General features: G+C 46.7%; 1 protein-coding gene across 1 annotated transcript in view; it reads right to left on the bottom strand.

Moving 5' to 3' along the window:
- The window catches only part of LOC134337800 (rootletin-like), a 130,922-nt gene that overhangs the window by 69,422 nt on the left and 42,542 nt on the right, over positions 1-18,958 (bottom strand). Inside the window, exons 10-17 of the mRNA XM_063033052.1 lie at positions 18,016-18,112; positions 16,590-16,694; positions 15,386-15,634; positions 9,657-9,856; positions 7,722-7,904; positions 6,411-6,555; positions 5,181-5,327; positions 1,104-1,334 (exon numbers count right to left, since the gene is read on the bottom strand). Coding sequence (XP_062889122.1) covers positions 1,104-1,334; positions 5,181-5,327; positions 6,411-6,555; positions 7,722-7,904; positions 9,657-9,856; positions 15,386-15,634; positions 16,590-16,694; positions 18,016-18,112 — 1,357 coding nt within the window. The remainder of the gene's footprint in view (positions 1-1,103; positions 1,335-5,180; positions 5,328-6,410; positions 6,556-7,721; positions 7,905-9,656; positions 9,857-15,385; positions 15,635-16,589; positions 16,695-18,015; positions 18,113-18,958) is intronic.

Raw genomic sequence — 18,958 nt, 5'->3', positions numbered from 1 at the left:
GCCTTGTACAACTGCAGTAGTACTTCCCTGCTCCTGTACTCGAATCCTCTTGCTATGAATGCCAGCATACCATTCGCCTTTTTCACCGCCTGCTGTACCTGCATGCCCACTTTCAATGACTGGTGTACAATGACACCCAGGTCTCGTTGCACCTCCCCTAATTGGCCACTGTTCAGATAATAATCCATTTTCCTGTTCTTGCCACCAAAGTGGATAACCTCACATTTATCCACATTAATTTGCATCTGCCATGAATTTGCCCACTCACCTAACCTATTATTTAGCAGGGGACGTGTGACTCTGATTATTCAGCAGGCGAGACTTGTTGTCCAGCAGTCTGGGCTGATTACTTAGCAGGATAAGGCTACTTTGACATGTAGTTTTGCTGTTCATTTAGTATAAGTGATAAGAGTCCAACTCTGATGATCCAATATCCTACCATTCCAAAAGTGCCTATGCTTTGGCATCTGGCTCAATATTTGCTGCAATCCTTTCCAACTCGATGGAAGTTTACACACTGCCAATCAACTCACTACTTCCCATTTCTCCTTCAACAACCAGAACCTTGCTTCCTACGCTCACTCTAAACTCACTGGTTAACAAGGATATTTACAACTTTATTGCGTAACATTTAAAAGATGCAAAAATAAAAACGTGTTGGGCATCAATAAGGGTACAGCATGCTTTAGTCTAGAAGACGGGCTCGTCTACCATCACGTACACAAGGGATTCTACAGATGCAGAAAATCCTGAGCAACACACACAAGCTGCTAAAGGAACTCAGCAGGTCGGATGGTGTCTATGAAGGAGAATAAACAGTCGATGTTTCAGTCAAGATCCTTCATCAGGACTTCATGAGGCCAGATGAAGGATTATTGGTCTGAAACATTGACAGTTCATTTCCCTCCATAGATGCTGCCTGACTTGCTGAGTTCCTCCACCGCTATTGTGATCACAAAAACTTGGAGTAGGCAGGTTTATCGGAATTTTGTGAACAGCTAAATGGCTTTTGGTTTGTAACTCTCGCTGTGTATTCAGCAGGTTAAGTGTAACCTTTGCCAATGGTTCTGCAATGTTAGAACGTACTTTAGCAGTTCCTCTACCTGTCCCAGTTGTTCCTGCAGTTCTCCCTTCTCCTGCTGGCAGGTCTTCAGATCCTGCTCCAGGTTCTCGCGGCTCTGCTCCATCATCTGCAGGCTGTGGTCCAGGCTGTGGCGCTCGTTGTGGAGGTCTAGCTTCTCTTGCTCCAGGCGGACCAGCTCATCCCGGATTGAGGTCTTCTCCTGCTCCACTTCCTTCTTCTGAGCAAGCAGCATCATCTTCTCATCCTCCAGCTGCAAGTACACAAGAGTTGCAAGCCTACCAACGAAGAGCAAGAGTAGCCTCTCAAACCTCCCGGTGCTTAATAAGACCATGACTGATCTGGCTGCAACATCAGATCTATCTTCCCATGTACCCGCCCTGCATAACCGTTGGATGGAAGGTTACTAATACTAATACTTATGTCTGGATGCTGTTTATTGACTTCAGCTCAGCGCTTAACACAATCATTCCTACAGTTCTGACCAAAAAGCTCCAAAACCTGGGCCTTTGTACTTCCCTCTGCAACTTGATCCTTGACTTACGCCACAGTCTGTGCAGATTGGAAATAGCATCTCCACCTCGCTCGCAATCAACGCTGGCACACCTCAAGGATGTGTGCTTAGCCCACTGCTCTACTCTCTCTACACCCATGACTGCATGGCTGGGCACAGCTCAAGTGCCATCTATGAATTTGCTGACAACACAACTATTGTCAGCAGAATTTCAGAAGGTGACGAGAAGCCATTCAGGAGCGAGAAGGATCAGCTGGTTGAGTGAAATCACAGCAACAACCTTGCACTCAACATCAGTAAGGCCAAAGAACTAATTGTGGACTTCAGGAAGGGCAAGACAAAGGAACACACACCAGTCCTCAGAGGGATCAGAAGTGGAAAGGGTGAGCAATTTCAAGTTCCTGGGTGTCAACTTCTTTGAGGATCTATCTTGAGCCCAACGTATTGATGCAGCTACAAAGAAGGCACAACAGCGGCCATACAGTGTTTCATTAGGAGTTTGAGGAGATTTGTTGTGCACTCGCAAATTTCTACAGATGTACCATGGAGAATGTTCTAACTGGCTGCATCACCATTTGGTATGGGGGTGGGTGGGGGGGGAACTGCACTGGATCGAAAGAAGCTGCAGAAAGTTGTGAACTCAGTCATCTCCATCATGGGCACCAGCCTCTCCAGCATCCAGAACAATTTCAAAGAGCGATGCCTCAAAATGGTAGCATCCATCATCACCCAGGGCATGCCCTCTTCTCATTGCTACCATCAGGAAGGAGGTACAGGAGCCTGAAGACACACACTCAATGATTCAGGAACAGCTTCTTCCCCTCTGCCAACAGATTTCTGAATGGACATTGAACCCATGAACACTACCTCACAACTTATTTAACTATCTATACACAGACACATTATATATATATATATACACACACAGAGGCAGAACCAGACTTCATATATAATGTAATTCATTGCTTTTATTATTGTGCAAGGTTCTGCTGCAGCAAAAATAGCAAATTTCACGAGATATGCTGATGATATTAAACCTGCTTCCAATCCGAACACGACAGTGGCACAGTTAGAGAAGCCGCTGCCCACAGCACCAGAGGCCTGGCTTCAATTGCTGTCTGTGTGGAGTTTGCATGCTCTCACTATGACTACCAAATCAGAGGGTGTAAATTGCACTGGTGCGTAGGCGAGTGGTAGAACCTGGAGGTGCTGATGAAGCAACACACATCAAAGTTGCTGGTGAACGCAGCAGGCCAGGCAGCATCTATAGGAAGAGGTGCAGTCGACGTTTCAGGCCGAGACCCTTCGTCAGGTGCTGATGAAAATGGGATTCGTGTAAAATGGATGGTTGATAGTTAGCACAGCCCATTGAGCCAAAGAGCCTGATTCCAAGCTGTATCACACCACCTCTCCAACATTCTATTTAAACCTGCCTTCACAATATTCGAAGATACTGCTTCCACTGACCTTTGAGGAAGATGATTCCAGTTACTCACGAGCCATGAGGAAAAAAATGCCTCATTTTTGTCTTAGATGGGTGACACTCTATTTTTGAACAGTGACTCTTGTTCTAGATCCTCCCAGAAGAGGAAACATCCTCTCCACACCCACCCAGTCAAGATCTTAGATTATGAGAACACTCAGTCCTCGTTTATTGTCATTTAGAAATGCATGCATGCATTAAGAAATGATACGATGTTCCTCCAGAGTGATATCACAGAAAAACAGGATAAATGTTTCAATCAAATCCCCTCATTTTTCTACACACCTGTGCATATAAGCCAAACTATCCAGCCCTTTCAATGTAAGGCAATGCCACCAACTCACATATTAATCGATAATAATCCTTCTCTGAACTGCTTCCTGTGCATAAACATCATTCTTCAGATAAGCGATCCAGTACTGTGCAGAGTACTCCAGATGCCTCATCCATCGTCGAGGATCCTCACCGCTCACTGCTACCATCAGGCGGGAGTACAGACCTACCACACCACCAGGTTCAGGAACAGCTGCTTTCCTACCACCACCAAATTCTCAGACCTCCCCGCACGACATTAACCCTACGTCAGCAATGGAACACTGCGGGCTGCCTCTGCACTATCGCAGACGTGCATTTTGATTGTCTGTATGCTTTTTTTAATTTCATTAAGGTCTCCCTGTTATTTCTCCACTGTACGGTTATAATGTCATGTATCATTTACATACTGAGTGGTGCTTGCAATGTTCCAACTAGTCAGTTCTTCACTGTATTTGTGCCTCATCACACTACAATAAACTGAACTTGACCTGAATCTATCCTCGAGGTGGACTTGACCCGAATCTAAACTCGACGTGAACTTGCTCACAAATCAGCCTACGGCAGGGGTTCCCTACCGTTTTTCCATGCCACAGAGCCTTACCGTTAACTGATGGGTCTGTGGTCCCCAGGTTAGGAACCCTTGGGCACGACTAAAAGAACAGTGCATCGCCTGTCTGCTCTGCTCAATGTGAGAGTCAGGAACCATGCAGCCCAAGAAAGGGCCAATGTCCCAACACGTTGGATGGAGATGAGTGCGCTGTACTGTGGCAAAGGGCTGCAGGTTCTGTTCGGAACATTAGGAAGGGAAGGGCAAGCAAGGCTCTGCATAAAAAGCTGTCAGTACCTCCAGCTGAACTTTGTCTTTTTGTCTGTTTTCCCCCTAGCCGTCAGTCTGTGGTTTTGTATTGCCATGTGTTCTTGTTTGTTTCGTGCCCCATGTGCTCCTGTCCCCGGTCCTGCTCTACTCCAGCCCTGTATTACTGAGTACTCCGTCTCTCACCTGTTTCTCACTATTACCTGTTTTGCTGCCACCTGTGTCTCATTGTGCTCCACCTATCATCTGCCTCTCTGTTTATTGCTCAGTGTATTTCAGTCCTGTGTTTTCACCTGTTTGTTGCCAGATTGTGCCAGTGAGTTTTCCTGAGCCTTTCCAGCATTCGTATCTGTACTCTGTCCGTCTGGATATCGACTCTGCCTGTTTCCCGATTCTGGTTTTTGGGTTTCTCTGGATGTTTTGATCTCTGCCTGAACTTCGACGCCGACTTCGTTTGCACCTCGGGATTTGTTACTCAATTAATATCACTGTGTGCGCAGTACTGGGTCTGCGATTGGATCCCTGCTCCAGCGTCCTGACAAAAGCTTGGACAACTAGCACCAGCACCCACACTTTCTCTCTCAAGGCTGAGTCACAAGGAATAAACACAAGAGATTCTGCAGATGCTGGAAAACTGGAGCAACAGACACAAAATGCCAGAGGAACTCAGCAGGTCAGGCAGCATCTATGGAGAGAGATAAACAGTCGACATTTTGAGCCAAGCCTTTCATCAGGACTCACTGAAGGATCTCAGTCGGAAAAAGCAACCGGTCATTTCCCTCCATAAAGGCTACCTGACCTGTTTAGTTTCTCCGGCAAATTGTATGTGTGAGTCGTAGAAGAACAACAATTGGCCTTTTTAACGAAGTGAGCTACCAGTTCCAGTCGAAGTGTACCCCAACACCGAAGGGAGGGGAGACAAGGGTGTGTGGGTCAAGGCGAGAGGAGCTTGAAAACTGAATGGTTTTATTACCACCAGGATGATCTTGTTCAGTTGCACCTTGTCCTGGGCCAGCCCCTCATTGAAGGCACTCATCTTGGACAGAGAATCCCGCAGAGAGGCTTGCTCCGTCCTCAGCTTGCTCAGGGTCACCTCCATCTCCGCACTGGTATTCTGCACCTTAGTGGGAGCAAACAATTCCATTAATATTAAAACCAACTCACCTTCAAAGCTGAACATTCCCCCCCCCCCCAGCTTTACACTTGGCCTGACTCTACAAAACAGGCGAATATCTCTGATCGATACAGAAAACTGAACGCACAGTAATAGAAGAAGCAGCAGAGAGTAGGGAACTCAGCCCAACACAACACAGGCAGATCCTTTCCCATCACTGGAGGTATCAGCATTAGATACCTCCTCAAAAGGCACCACCTATCATTAAAAATCTCCACCATCTGGGCCATTCCATCTTCTCATAGCTACCATCAGGCAGGAGGTACAAAAGCCTGAAGTTTTAATCCTATTCTAATTATGATTATGAGGACACGCAGTCCTCTTTTATTGTCATTTAGTAAAGCATGCATTAAGAAATGATAAAATGCTTTTCCAGAATGATATCACCAAAAACACATGACAAACCAACTTAAAAACTAACAAAAACCACATAATTATAACATATAGTTACAACAGTGCAAAGCCATACCGTAATTTGATAAGAACAGACCATGGCAGGGTAAAAGTCTCAAAGTCTCTTGAAAGTCCCATCATCTCACGCAGACGGTGAACCTCCAGTGCCGCCAACTTGCCGATGCAGCATCCTGGAAGCATCCGACCACAGTCCGACTCCGAGTCCGTCCAAAAACTCCGAGCCTCCGACCACCTATTTGACACCGAGCACCGAGCACCATCTCTGCCGAGCATTTCGACCCCGACCCCGGCCCCAGCAACAGGCGATACGCAAAGCCAAGGACTTGGGGCCTACATCTCTGGAGGTTCTTGATTGCACAGTAGCAGCGGCAGCGAAGCGGGCATTTCAGAAGTTTCTCCAGATGTTCCTCTGCGCTTCTCACAGCTGTCTCCATCAAATCCGGATTGTGCACGTACGATATCATTTGGAACGGCCGCGCGCCGCCATCTTCTTCTCCCTCCTTACCTTTCTTGTATACTTTGTTTATATTTTTCTAATGAACGTTGGAAAATAAAACAGAGTTTTGTGTATAATCACGAGTTGCTTGTGCATCCTGCCTCATGTTCGAAGCTTACCTTGGACAGTGCCTCTTTAGTTTCAGCCTTCTCGTTCTCCAGAACCTCCCTGTCCAACGAAGCTTGCTTCAATGCCTCCTTAACCTGCACCAGCTCCTTTTTCACACTCGAGTTCTTTCCTTCCAGCTGCTCAATCAGCTTGTAGCTGACGGGAGAAATTTATACAAACATTCAGGAACATTTAATCCCAGAGACAGTAGCGTTTAAAGAATACAAAATAGACCCAAACAACACAAGTACACTATAGACACAAAAGCTCATAGTACGAGTACTTCATATGCAGCTAAAAGGGAAATTGAGGGTCGTATTAGATGAAAGGAAAAGGCTGATAATGTTGCCAGAACTGGCAACAAATTTGAGGATTGGACAATTTCAGAATGTAAAGATAACGATGAGGAGCGTGAAACTTGAATATGAGAGGAATCCACCAGGAAACATAAAAAGAGACATGTAAAAACCACATCAGGTAAAAACATAAGAATAAGCAAAAAAATTAATGTGTGGCTCCTCATATATTGAGACAGGAGAAATTTTACAGAGAATATAATTGGGGAAGCCCAGCGTTTAAGTGCTGAGGAAAAGGTAAAACATACAAACCACGTTCAGCAAGATGTGGCAAATAGATGTTCCTTTTTGGATTTCTCCTGAGAACCCCACTACTGCATATAAATATTCTCTAGCCAAGTCAATTTACCCCATCTAATACTGAGAAATATTTGAAAGCTAAAGTATGGGACCAGACAACAGTTCAGTTCTCTTAACTCCAGCCAAGCGATCCCAGTACAGTTTCAACACCGTATCTGCCCAATGATGCAGGGCAGGTCTGCTCGTTCAAGTCCGACCAACCACACCCAATTAGTCCACTCTTTGCAGTTAAATCCCCGAGGTACGGTGAACTGCATCCCAAGATTTTGAAAGAGATAGGTATGGCGATGTCCATTAACAACATTGGACCTATGCTCTTGACATAGATTGAAACGCATTAAACCGTTACAACAGGTTTCCCTTGCTGGGGAGTGTAGAATCGGGGATCGCAGTCTCAAAATAAAGGAATAAATGAAAAGTAATCTCTTCACCCCGAGTTTTGTGAACCTTTGGAATTCTCTGCCCAAGTGGAGGCCAGTCTCTGAGTATGTTCGGGTTAGAGAATGAAAGAGTTTGGGATATTTAAGGGAACTAAGAAATATGGGGTTAATGCAATGGTGCTGATGTTAAAATATTGAATGGTGGAACAATTACTAGGAGCAGAATGGACTGATCGCACTTCTACCTCTTACGCCCCTCAATTCTGGAACAGTGAGTACGACTCACCCTCGGTCGACTTCCTTCTGCGCCCTCTCCTTGTCCTTCAGGATGTCCTCCTTCTCGTCCTCCAGGTTGTCTCGCTGCCTCTGCAGTTCGCCTTTGGCCAGCTGCAGCCTCTCGTTCTCCTGCTGCACCGTCTCAGTCTGCAGCTGCAGACACTGAAGGGACTTCTCCAAGCTCGACTTCTCACTGCCAGCGCGGGGAGGAGAGGGCAACGATCACTAAACTTACTTGCTGCTGGCTTTTCAGGTGGGTCAACTAAAGTTTAATTTATTTTTAATTTGGAGACTCAGCATGGTAACTGTTCCTTCCGAGCAAACGAGCCCACGTCACCAATTACAGCCTTGTGATCACTTAACCTGTTAACCTGCACGTCTTTGGACTGTGGGAGGGAACCGGAGGAAACGCACGCGTTCACGGGGAGAACGTACAGATAGCAACAGGAATCGAACCTGGGCCGTTGGCACTGTAATAACATCACGCTAACTGCTCTGCGATCGTGCTGCCCACACTCAGTCCATTGCTGTTTTACAGGCTTCGTTTTGAATATCAAAATAACGGGCAGCATGGTAGCGTAGCGGTCAGCACAACGCTTTACAGCGCTAGCGACCCGGGTTCAATTCCCGGCGCTGCCTGTGGGGAGTTTGCACGCGCTCCCCGTGACAGCGTGGGTTTCCTCCCACAGTCCGAAGATTAATAAGGTTAATTGGTCATTGTATATTGTCCTGTGGTTAGGCCAGGATTAAATTGGGGGGGTTACTGGATGGTGCAGCTCGAAGGGCCAGAAGGGTATCCCGATAAATAAACAAACAATAAATAAAATAAACGTAAGATTTAAATGTGAAGAAAATATTAAGTTTCAGAATGGCAACAAAAACAGTTTAGCGAGTGTACGATTGTCCCCTAAGATAAAGAAACACAATTCTAAGTGGCGATAAATACTCTATCCGCCAGAGAAAGCAGGATCTCCCAGTGGCCACACATTTTAATTCCACGTCCCATTCCCATTCTGACACATCTATCCACGGCCTCCTCTACTGTAAAGATAAAGCCACACTCAGGTTGGAGGAACAACACCTTATATTCCGTCTGGGTAGCCTCCAACCTGATGGCATGAACATCGACTTCTCTAACTTCCGCTAAGGCCCCACCTCCCCCTCGTACCCCATCTGTTACTCATTTTTATGCACACATTCTTTCTCTCTCTCACCTTTTTCTCCCTCTGTCCCTCTCACTATACCCCTTGCCCATCCTCTGGGCTTTTCCCCCCTCCCCCTTTTCCTTCTCCCCGGACCTCCTGTCCCATGATCCTCTCGTATCCCTTTTGCCAATCACCTGTCCAGCTCTTGGCTCCATCCCTCCCCCTCCTGTCTTCTCCTATCATTTTGGATCTCCCCCTCCCCGTCCCACTTTCAAATCTCTTACTAACTCTTCCTTCAGTTAGTCCTGACGAAGGGTCTCGGTGTGAAACGTCGACTGTATCTCTTCCTAGAGATGCTGCCTGGCCTGCTGCGTTCACCAGCAACTTTGATGTGTGTTGCTTGAATTTCCAGCATCTGCAGAATTCCTGTTGTTGACGATAAATACTGCTCACAATGCTGACATAACATCTGGAGGAGCACTTGAAAGACTGAGGGAGGCACGGTAGCTACAGACTAAATTCTGATTAAATGGGATCTCTAGAGATAAGTACTTGCTGGGCAGCAAAGACATTGAGGGCCGAAAGGCCTGCTCCTGCGTTGTCTGAATCTCTGACGATGATGCTTTACTATTTTCGGGTTGTGACTTGGTTCGGTTCAAATAGAGGGGCAGGGAAAAATATCTAAAGTGTAACAAGTTTTGTGGGGGGAGCTTCATCACAGCAGAGGTCCCAACAGCAGCGAGAGGACATTGCTATTGGGTGGGGATGAATTGGATCAGCGGCATCTCACGTGCTCTCACCTTCCCAGCAGGTCAGCGGAAGAGCGGAAGCGATTGGCGTTGCGCTTGGCGTCATCCTTGGCCCTCAGCAGGTCCTCGGTCTCCTCCCGGAGCTTTAGGATCTGCTGCTCCAACGCCCGGCGCTCACTCTCACTGTCGGCCAAGTGCTTCCTCAGACTGGCCACCAGGTCCTGGGCTGCTTCGTTCCTAGCACGCAGTTCCTGTGGGAACAACGCAACAGCACAGTGCTGTTACTGTACAGTGAAAGGTCTGTGTACAGTGAGGAAGAGAGACCCTTTGGGTGGCAACTTTATGGTGACATTTTGGATGGTAACATCAGCGTTACAGAATCGGGTATTTGCAGTACCAAGGGTGCGGCTCTAAATTTGATGGTTGAATCCTACCCATAAGACCAAAAGACAAAAGTTAGGCCAATTAGTCCATTAACTCTGTTCCGCCATTTGATTATGGCTGATTTATATTTCCTCTAAACCCCATTCTCCAGCCTTTTCCCCATAACCTTTGATGCTCTTACTAATTAAGTAAGTATCAACATCCACTTTAAGTGACTCGGCCTCCACAGCCGCCTGTGGCAATGAATTCCGCAGATTCACCAGCCTCTGCCTAAAGAAACTTCTCCTCATCTCTGTTCTAAAGTTCAAAGTTCAAAGTAAATTTATTACCGCAGTCCATATCAGTCACCATACACTACTCTGAAATGCATCTTCTTGCAGGCATTCAGTTGATCAAAGAAATACAATAGAAAGAATGAAAAACCACACACAAAGACTGACAAGCAACAGATATGCAAAAGAAGGCAAACTGTGGAAATACAAAGAAAAACAATAAAATAAATAGATAGATAAATAAATAATACTGAGAACGTGAGTTGTAGAATCCTTGAAAGTGAACCCATAGGCTGTGTTCAGTGCTGAGGAGAGTGAAGTTATCCGGGATGGTGATTATAGAGGAGATGTTGTTGCCAATATTCTGAGACTGTGCCCCCTGGTCCAGGACTCTCCCACTATCCGAAACATCCTCTGCACGTCCACGCTATCTAATAAGACTCTCTCGCAGCAGCCTCTTACAGACATTGTGGAAGCCATGATGATGCTTGGAAAATCTGCATAATCTAGAAGCAGAGTGGCTAAGTAACGAGGCAGGCTGTCTTATTGCTACAAGTGTGACAACAGTGATTAGGAAAATGACTACCCATTGTCTAAATGTTGCTCCTGTCATTGATGGTGATAATATAATGTTCTCATAGTTCCTTACAACATAAAAGGAGGCCATTCGGCCCACTGATTTCATGCTGGCTCACAAAGAAACACCACCAATCTCTTTCCCTCACTAATTTAGTCTTCCACACGAGCTCCTGAATGCCCCTACCAGCTGGCACCCCTTTGGAACATGGGAGGGAATCCCACCTGGTCGCTGGGAAGATGTGTAAACTTCACACAGACAGCAGCTGAGGTAGGGATCGAACCCGGGTCGCTGGACTTGGTCTTTATCTATTTTTTTTTGCGTGACTATACGTGTGCTTGCTGTCTATTGTTGTGTACGTCCTGCATCTTGGCCCCAGAGGAACACTGTCTTGTTCGGCTTTATTCGTGTCTGGTTGAACGATAATGAGACTCGAATTTGATTAGATTTGATCTGGAGCTGCCGCTGTGCCGCTGTGCTGCCCCGCTCTGTGCTCAGCTTGCCGACCTCGGCCAGAGCAGAACACGAGAAGTGTGACTGGACGGGATTTCCAATGGAGGAGTGCGCTGGGCTCCCTCCGCCCTTCCCTGCAGGACGCCACGCCTGGAGGGCTTGCATGACTAAAGATAGGAAGTGGAGTGGGATGGAGGGAGGTAGGAGCACAAGTGCAAAGCTCATTGAAAGCAGCATCACAGGTAGACGGGGTGGTGAAAAGGACATTCAGCATACCGGACATCAGTCAGGGCACTGACAATAGGAGCTGGGACATTATGCTGCTGTTGGAGAAGTCACTGGTGAGGCTACACTTGGAGTTCTGAGTACAAGTTCCGTTGTCCTATTAGAGAAACAACATAGTTAAACTGGAAAGAGTGCAGAGAAGGTTTATGAGGACATTGCTGGGATTAGGTATCGGGAGAGACTGGCCAGGCAAGATCTTTATTCTTTGGAATGCAGAAGAATGAGGGACAATGTTACAAAAATTATGGGAGGCATAGATAAAGTGGGTGGTAACAGCTTTTTCCTCGGGGGGAGGAGTCCAAAACTAGAGGGCAAGGGTTTAGAGAAACAGGGAAAATATTTAGAAGGGGCTTGAGGGCAACTTTTTCAATCAGAGGACAGTGAGTAAATGGAACAGGTAGTTGAAGCAAAGTTCAAAGTGAACTGTCGAAGTACATATATGTTACCATATACTACCTTGAGATCCATTTTTTTGCAGGCGTTTGCAGGGAAAATATTACAATGGAACTTACGAGAAACTACATATAAACAAAAATGATACGTCTGTGCAAAAGAAGGGAAATGGCACAAATAAAAACTAATACTGAGGGACAGGAGTTGTAAAGAGTCCTAGAAAGTGAGTCTGCAGGTCAGAAGCAGATTCAACAGTATCATTCAAGAAGCAACGGGATGGGTACCATAGTGAGTTGGAGGATATGGACCAAACACGGGATATTGGAACTGTTCGGTTGACATGGACCTGTTCGGTCAAAGAGCTTGTATCCATATTGTACTGTTCTACAATAGAGGAAGCCACACGAGGCTCCCTCAGGGCTGGACTGTGTCCATCTGACAATGGTTCAAGTGTACATCTAGGCCAAAAGTGACTACAGTATTTATCTGTGCCCACTAAAAGAGTCCAAAATTGGCAATTTACAAAAGCAGCAGTGGAGGAAATGGGACGGGGCTTTGCTCAGCACTGACAATTCTTCTTGTTCTCGCTGCTACCCTCAGACAGCAGGTGCAGAAGCCAGAAGTCCCACACCACCAGGTTTCTGAACAGTTTCTTTCTAACAACCAACACACACAAAGTGCAGGAGGAACTTCAGTCCAGCTGAAGGGTCTCGCCACGAAACGTCGACAATACTCTTTTTCCATAGATGCTGCCTGGCCTGCTGAGTTCCTCTAGCGTTTTGTGCGTGTTGGCTTGGATTTCCAGCATCTGCAGATTTTCCCTTCTTTCTTTCTAACAACCATCAGGTTCTGACTCGACCTGCACTACCCTAACCCCACCTCAGCAACCTCTTGCTCTACTGTGGACTTGTCTTTGTGTCTTTGGTTTTTCCTTGTACTAACATTGTTCTCTTGCAGACTCTTTACAACACTACAATCACTATGATTGTGTTTTATTTTTGCACTAATGTTTCGGTTTGCAAAGTCCCTTCCTTTACTGTACTGAATAACTTGCATTCTGAGCGTTGCTGTCTGAACCTACATGCCTGTGATATTTCTGCAAGTTTTTCATTGCACCTGTCCCTCGCCGTACTTGTGCACATGACAATAGAGACTATAAGGCCATAAGATATAGGAGCAGAATTACTCATTTGGCCCATCGAGTCTGCTCTGCCATTTCATTACGGCTGATCCAATTTTCCTCTTAGCCCCAATCTCCTGCCTTCTCCCCGTATCCCTTCATGGCCTGACCAATCAAGAATCTATCAATCTCTCCCTTAAATATACATAAAGTACATCAGTCACTGAAAGCAAGCATGCAGGTACAGCAGGCAGTGAAGAAAGCTAATGGCATGCTGGCCTTCATAACAAGGGGAATTGAGTATAAGAGCAAAGAGGTCCTTCTGCAGCTGTACAGGGCCCTGGTGAGACCACACCTGGAGTACTGTGTGCAGTTTTGGTCTCCAAATTTGAGGAAGGACATTCTTGCTATTGAGGGAGTGCAGCATAGGTTCACAAGGTTAATTCCTGGGATGGCGGGACTGTCATATGTCGAAAGATTGGAGCGACTGGGCTTGTATACACTGGAATTTAGAAGGCTGAGAGGGGATCTTATTGAAACATGTAAGATTATTAAGGGATTGGACACGCTGCAGTCAGGAAGCATGTTCCCGCTGATGGGTGAGTCCAGAACCAGAGGCCACAGTTTAAGAATTAGGGGTAGACCATTCAGAACGGAGTTGAGGAAAAACTTTTTCACCCAGAGAGTGATGGATATATGGAATGCTCTGCCCCAGAAGGCTGTGGAGGCCAAGTCTCTGGATGCTTTCAAAAAAGAGATGGATAGAGCTCTTAAAGATAGCGGAATCAAAGGTTATGGGGATAAAGCAGGAACTGGATACTGATTGTGGATGATCAGCCATGATCACAGTGAATGGTGGTGCTGACTCGAAGGGCCGAATGGCCTACTCCTGCACCTATTGTCTATTGTCTATAAAGACTTGGCCTCCACGGCTGTCTATGGCAAAGAATTCCACAGATTCACCGCTCACTAGCTAAAGAAATTTCTCCTTATTTCCAATCTAAAAGGATACTCCTCTACTCTAAGGCTGTGTCCTCTGGTCTTAGACTCTCTCACCATAGGAAATATCCTCTCCATATCCGCTCAATAGAGGTTTTTATAATTCATTAGGTTTCAATGAGGTCACCCCTTATTCTTCTGAATTCCAGTGAATACAGGCCCAGAGCCATCAAATGCTCTTCATGTGACAAGCCGTTCCATCCTGGAATCATTTTTGTGTACCTCCTTTGAACCCTCTCCAGTTTCAACACATCCTAAGGGGCCCAAACCTGCTCACAATACTCCAAGTGAGGCCTCACCGGTGCTGTATAAAGTCTCAACATTACATCCTTGCTTTTATATTCTAATCCTCTTGAAACGAATGCTAACATTGCATTTGCTTTCCTCACCACAGACTCAACGTGCAAGTTAACCTTTAAGGAAACGCGCACAAGGACTCCCAAGTCCCTTTGCACCTCAGTTTTTTGTATTTTCTCTCCATTTTGAAAATAATCAACCCTTTCATTTCTGCCACCAAAGTGCATGACCATACACTTCCTGACACTGTATTCCACCTGCCATTTCTTTGCCCATTCTCCTAATCTAAGTCTTCCTCAAAATGACCTGCCCCTCCATCGATCTTCATATTGTCTGCAAGCTTTGCAACAAAGCCATCATCCAAAGCATTGGCATATAACATGTAAAGAATCAGGCCCAGCACAGACCCCTGTGGAACACCACCAGTCACCAGCAGCCAGTCAGAAAAGGCTCCCTTTATTCCCACTCTTTGCCTCCTGCCGATCAGCCACTGCTTTATCTATGCTACAATCTGTCCCATAATACCATGGGCTCGTAGCTTGTTAAGCAGACTCACGTGTGGCGCCTTCTGAAATTTCAAGTACACATATCAACTGATTCTGCTTTGTCTATCCTGCTTGTTATTTCTTCAAATAATTCCAACAAATCTGTAAGACAAGATTTTCCCTTGAGGAAACCATGCTGACTACAACCTATTTTATCATGTGCCCCAAGTACCCTGAAACCTCATCCTTAACAATCGACACCAACATCTTCCCAACCACTGAGGTCAGACTAACTGGCCTATAGTTTCCTTTCTTCAATCTCTCTCCCTTCTTGAAGAGTGAAACGACATTTGCTATTTTCCAGTCTTCCAGAACCATTCCAGAATCTGGTGATTCTTGAGAGATCATTACTAATGCCTCCACCATCTCTGAGGCGTACAACATCTGGTCCAGATGAAATGTTTTGCAATGGAGTTGGCTCACGTGGGTGGCCAAGGTGCCCGGTATTTCCTAACCTGTATCTGGAGCTGCCTCTTCTGCACCGCGCCCTGGATGGCCGAGCACATGGAGTCAGTGAGGGCGGGTGACAGGCGGTGTCCCGGCGAATGGCTGCGGCGGGGCGAGGGGCGCCGGTGTGGAGATGGCGTGCGCAGGCTGGACGAGAACCCCAGGGGGCTGAACAGAGAGGAGTCCGTCTCGGTGACCTCGCCAGTCCGCTCAGCGGGCACGGTCTGAGCCCCGCTGTCGGCATCAGCAATGATGACCTGCGCAGAGAGCACGGTTAGTGGGGCCGGTTACCCCGGTTACCAGCGCCAGAGCCCCCACAGCAACAACAAACGATCCAAAGTCAAATACACCTTTAATAAGCCGGGTTAAAGAACCTTCCCCAGGGAGTTAGCGACTCTCACTTGGCAAACTCTTTGGAGAGGATTCTACAGTACGGCCATGTTAGACAGGCTTCCACAAGCTGCTCATGGTGCAGAGGGTTGCCTTGTTAGACACGACTAAGACTTAACCAGCTTAGAGAGAGTATTCTGCAGCAATCATATTGGTCAACATCCCAGTGGGTAACAATGACAGAGAGGCCATTAACGATAATCAAGTGAGGAACCTGCCATGGATAACCAGGGTAACGGACACATCACACATGGACTGAACACTCTTGAGAGTCTGTACTTACAACTGGCTTCCCGGCTGGAATCACTGCTGCCCCCCAGTGTTCGCTCGGCAGAAGACAAGCTGCATTCTGGTCGACTGCAGATTTCTGTGGCGTACATGAACTCGGGGTCTGGACCTTTTTTGTGTATGGCTGTATTTTACTGATAGCTTACACGTGCTTGGTAGCTTGTATGCGCTTTGTGCTGTGTGTGACTGTGGGTGCTGTGTTTTTTCACCTTGGCCCCAGAGTAACGCTGTCTAGTTTGGCTGTATTCATGTACGGTTGACTGACAATTAAACTTGAATTGAATTGAACTGTTGTGACTCTGCAACGATTAACAACAAGCAAGCCAGAGTGTCGAGCAGCCTCAGAAATGCTTTAATCTAATTTCCGTTTCCTAACCCAGGGGATGCTGAAGGTAATGGCAGCTACACCCGCATTGTCCCGACGGTGACCGGGTAATTAAACACAGACTATTCTGTGGCATTGCCCACCGGAGCCCACAAGTGAGCTGCCATGCAATTTATTAAAGCACCACACCGGGACCGGGTTGCACTCACCTGGGTAATGTCCCTCAGAATTTGATGCAAGGATTCCACCTCTGCTTTCACAGACTCGAACTGAGCCCCGTCCTGAACATCTTGTGCCTCGGCTCGTCTCAACTCCTGCCAGGGCAAATGAGCCACCATCAGAAACCCAGCAACCGACACCTGGTATCCCTCCACCATCTCTCGGCCCCCAACATCCAATAACTCAACAGAACACACAGGCTGCGTGGCCCAACTGTTGCATGCTGGGATGAAGGTGTTTATTTTATTTCTTTCACTCCTTCCCCTTTCAAATATGATTCTACTACTAAACTGTGCGTGATTGGAACCCGTGATGCACGTTTTGATGGTGCGCTTTCCAGCCGATTGAGTGATCTGGCACTTTGCTGGCTCCGAGGGAGTTCGATGAGGTCTGGAGAGGCACAGATCGAGCCCATGATTGGCTCCATAGCTTCTCTCTGATGGAGGCATCGAGCAGGGTTGGAGTCGCTGGGAACAAGAGCAGAGGATGGGTCGTCTGCCTGCATTTGGCCGGTCTTCCTCTCCCTCTCGCTAGTTGCCGTCGGAGGAAAGTGCAGGAATCTTGGGATCGGTGAAGCTGCAGACTCATTTTGGGGGAATTTGGAGTTCGTGTTGCGTGCATTTCTGAAGTCTGGTTGCTCTTTTTTTCCGCTAATTTTGAGCAGTTTGATCGGGGCGACCGATGCGGACTGGGGCACTTCAGTGAAGAATGGCTCTGTAGCCTGTGGTGGGCTAGTGGCACGGCACTGAGCTAAACTAAACCAAATCCTACTACACTCCCGGTTTGGCGTCTGATATTCTGTGTGTTGGTCACTCACTTGTGCAATTTGCTCTTTCTTTCGCGTGTTGGGTGTTTGAAGTTTTTTGAACAGGTTCCATGGTGTTTCTTTGTTTGTGGTTGACTGCAGGAGGACGAATCGTAGAGTTGCATTCTGTACACATATTTTGATAATAAATGTACTTTGATCCTTTGAATTAAGAGGCGGGGAGGAAAAACATACGGGAAGGACGTTTTGGATGCTGGAGCCCTCACTAATAACAATTTTCAATCATCGGGGACATTTCTCGGCACTGAAACTACCTCTTCACTTGAGAAATCCCACCAGTTGATGCAGTAGCTAGCAACATGAAGCACAGTAACAACAGCTGCTACCTGGATCCCAAGACCAGAGGAATTGGTGTGGCTTTGCCCTAAACTGGAAATCAGAAAGCCTTGCTTTGCAATGGTGGTACAAGATTATGGAGCCTCTCACTCCTATAGACCAGTTTTTGGAATGGGGCAATAGGATTCAATTAAGAGTACCCAGAGATTTACTCTTCCTCCTGCTTAAAATGAAGTGGAGCTGCTACTGATACATTTTCATCGGTGGCATGAGGACTTGGCCCCCTTCCCTCCCTCTGCTCACGGTTCACCCACCAGGTTCTCCACTGTCTGGTTCAGGCTGTTGATGATCTTCTCCTTCTCAATGTTCTGAGTCCTCAGCCGCTCAACAGTCACCATCAGCTCCGTGATCCTGAAAGAAACGCTTGCATTTACATTGTGCTTCACCTGGGCTGCAAGCTAACGGAAGAGGCATTGGAATGTTCCAAAGCAATGCTGTGAGATCATCCCACTGGGAAAAATGGGGCAGGGGAGGAGATACCCTCTGCCTTTGCGTCTGAACTTATACGCTCTCCCAACAGCCCTGACGAGATCCGGAAAATACAGTGCGGGCAGAGGGAGATGTTTATGCGGTGAGAAGGATGCATCTTTCAGTCACTGCTAAAGTTAGGGGAATGACGTAAACCAGCACCTTAAAAAAGTATTTAGCTTTTGACAGCGTCTTTTATAATCTCAGACATACATAATTTATAGCTAAGAAGCTACTCATTCTGTAATCAGTTTTGAGATCAGAGTTACGGTTTCAAAGAAGAGTTTCACACAGCTCATTTCCCGCTGTAGCAGTGTTGCTTTATGATTTACTGGGAATACAGGAGCAACTGGGTGAGCCATGTGCCTCATAAGAACAGATCTCAACTGATACAGTGCCTGCCTTTAATAACGAAGTTATTTATATGAACATGGCAACAACATTTTAGTTTAGTTAAAGATGACCTTTTATCTGTCACACGTACATTGAAACATACAGTGAAATGCGTCGTTTGTGTCAAGTCAAATCCGCTGAGGATTGTGCTGGGGATTGTTACATTTCTGACACTGACACAGCACGTCAACAACTTACCAACCCTAACCATACACCTTTTGGAAAGTGGGAGGAAACCGGCGCATTCAGAGGAAGACGCGGTCACAGAGAGAACATACAAACTCCTGACAGCCAGCGGCAGGAATCGAGCTCCGTTCTTACAGCTGGCGGTGTGAG

Source organism: Mobula hypostoma, chromosome 25, assembly GCF_963921235.1.
Source record: "Mobula hypostoma chromosome 25, sMobHyp1.1, whole genome shotgun sequence".
In the NCBI taxonomy this organism is placed as follows: Eukaryota; Metazoa; Chordata; class Chondrichthyes; order Myliobatiformes; family Myliobatidae; genus Mobula; species Mobula hypostoma.
Note: the sequence above shows the minus strand (reverse complement) of the source record. Positions and strands in the feature narration are given on the sequence as shown.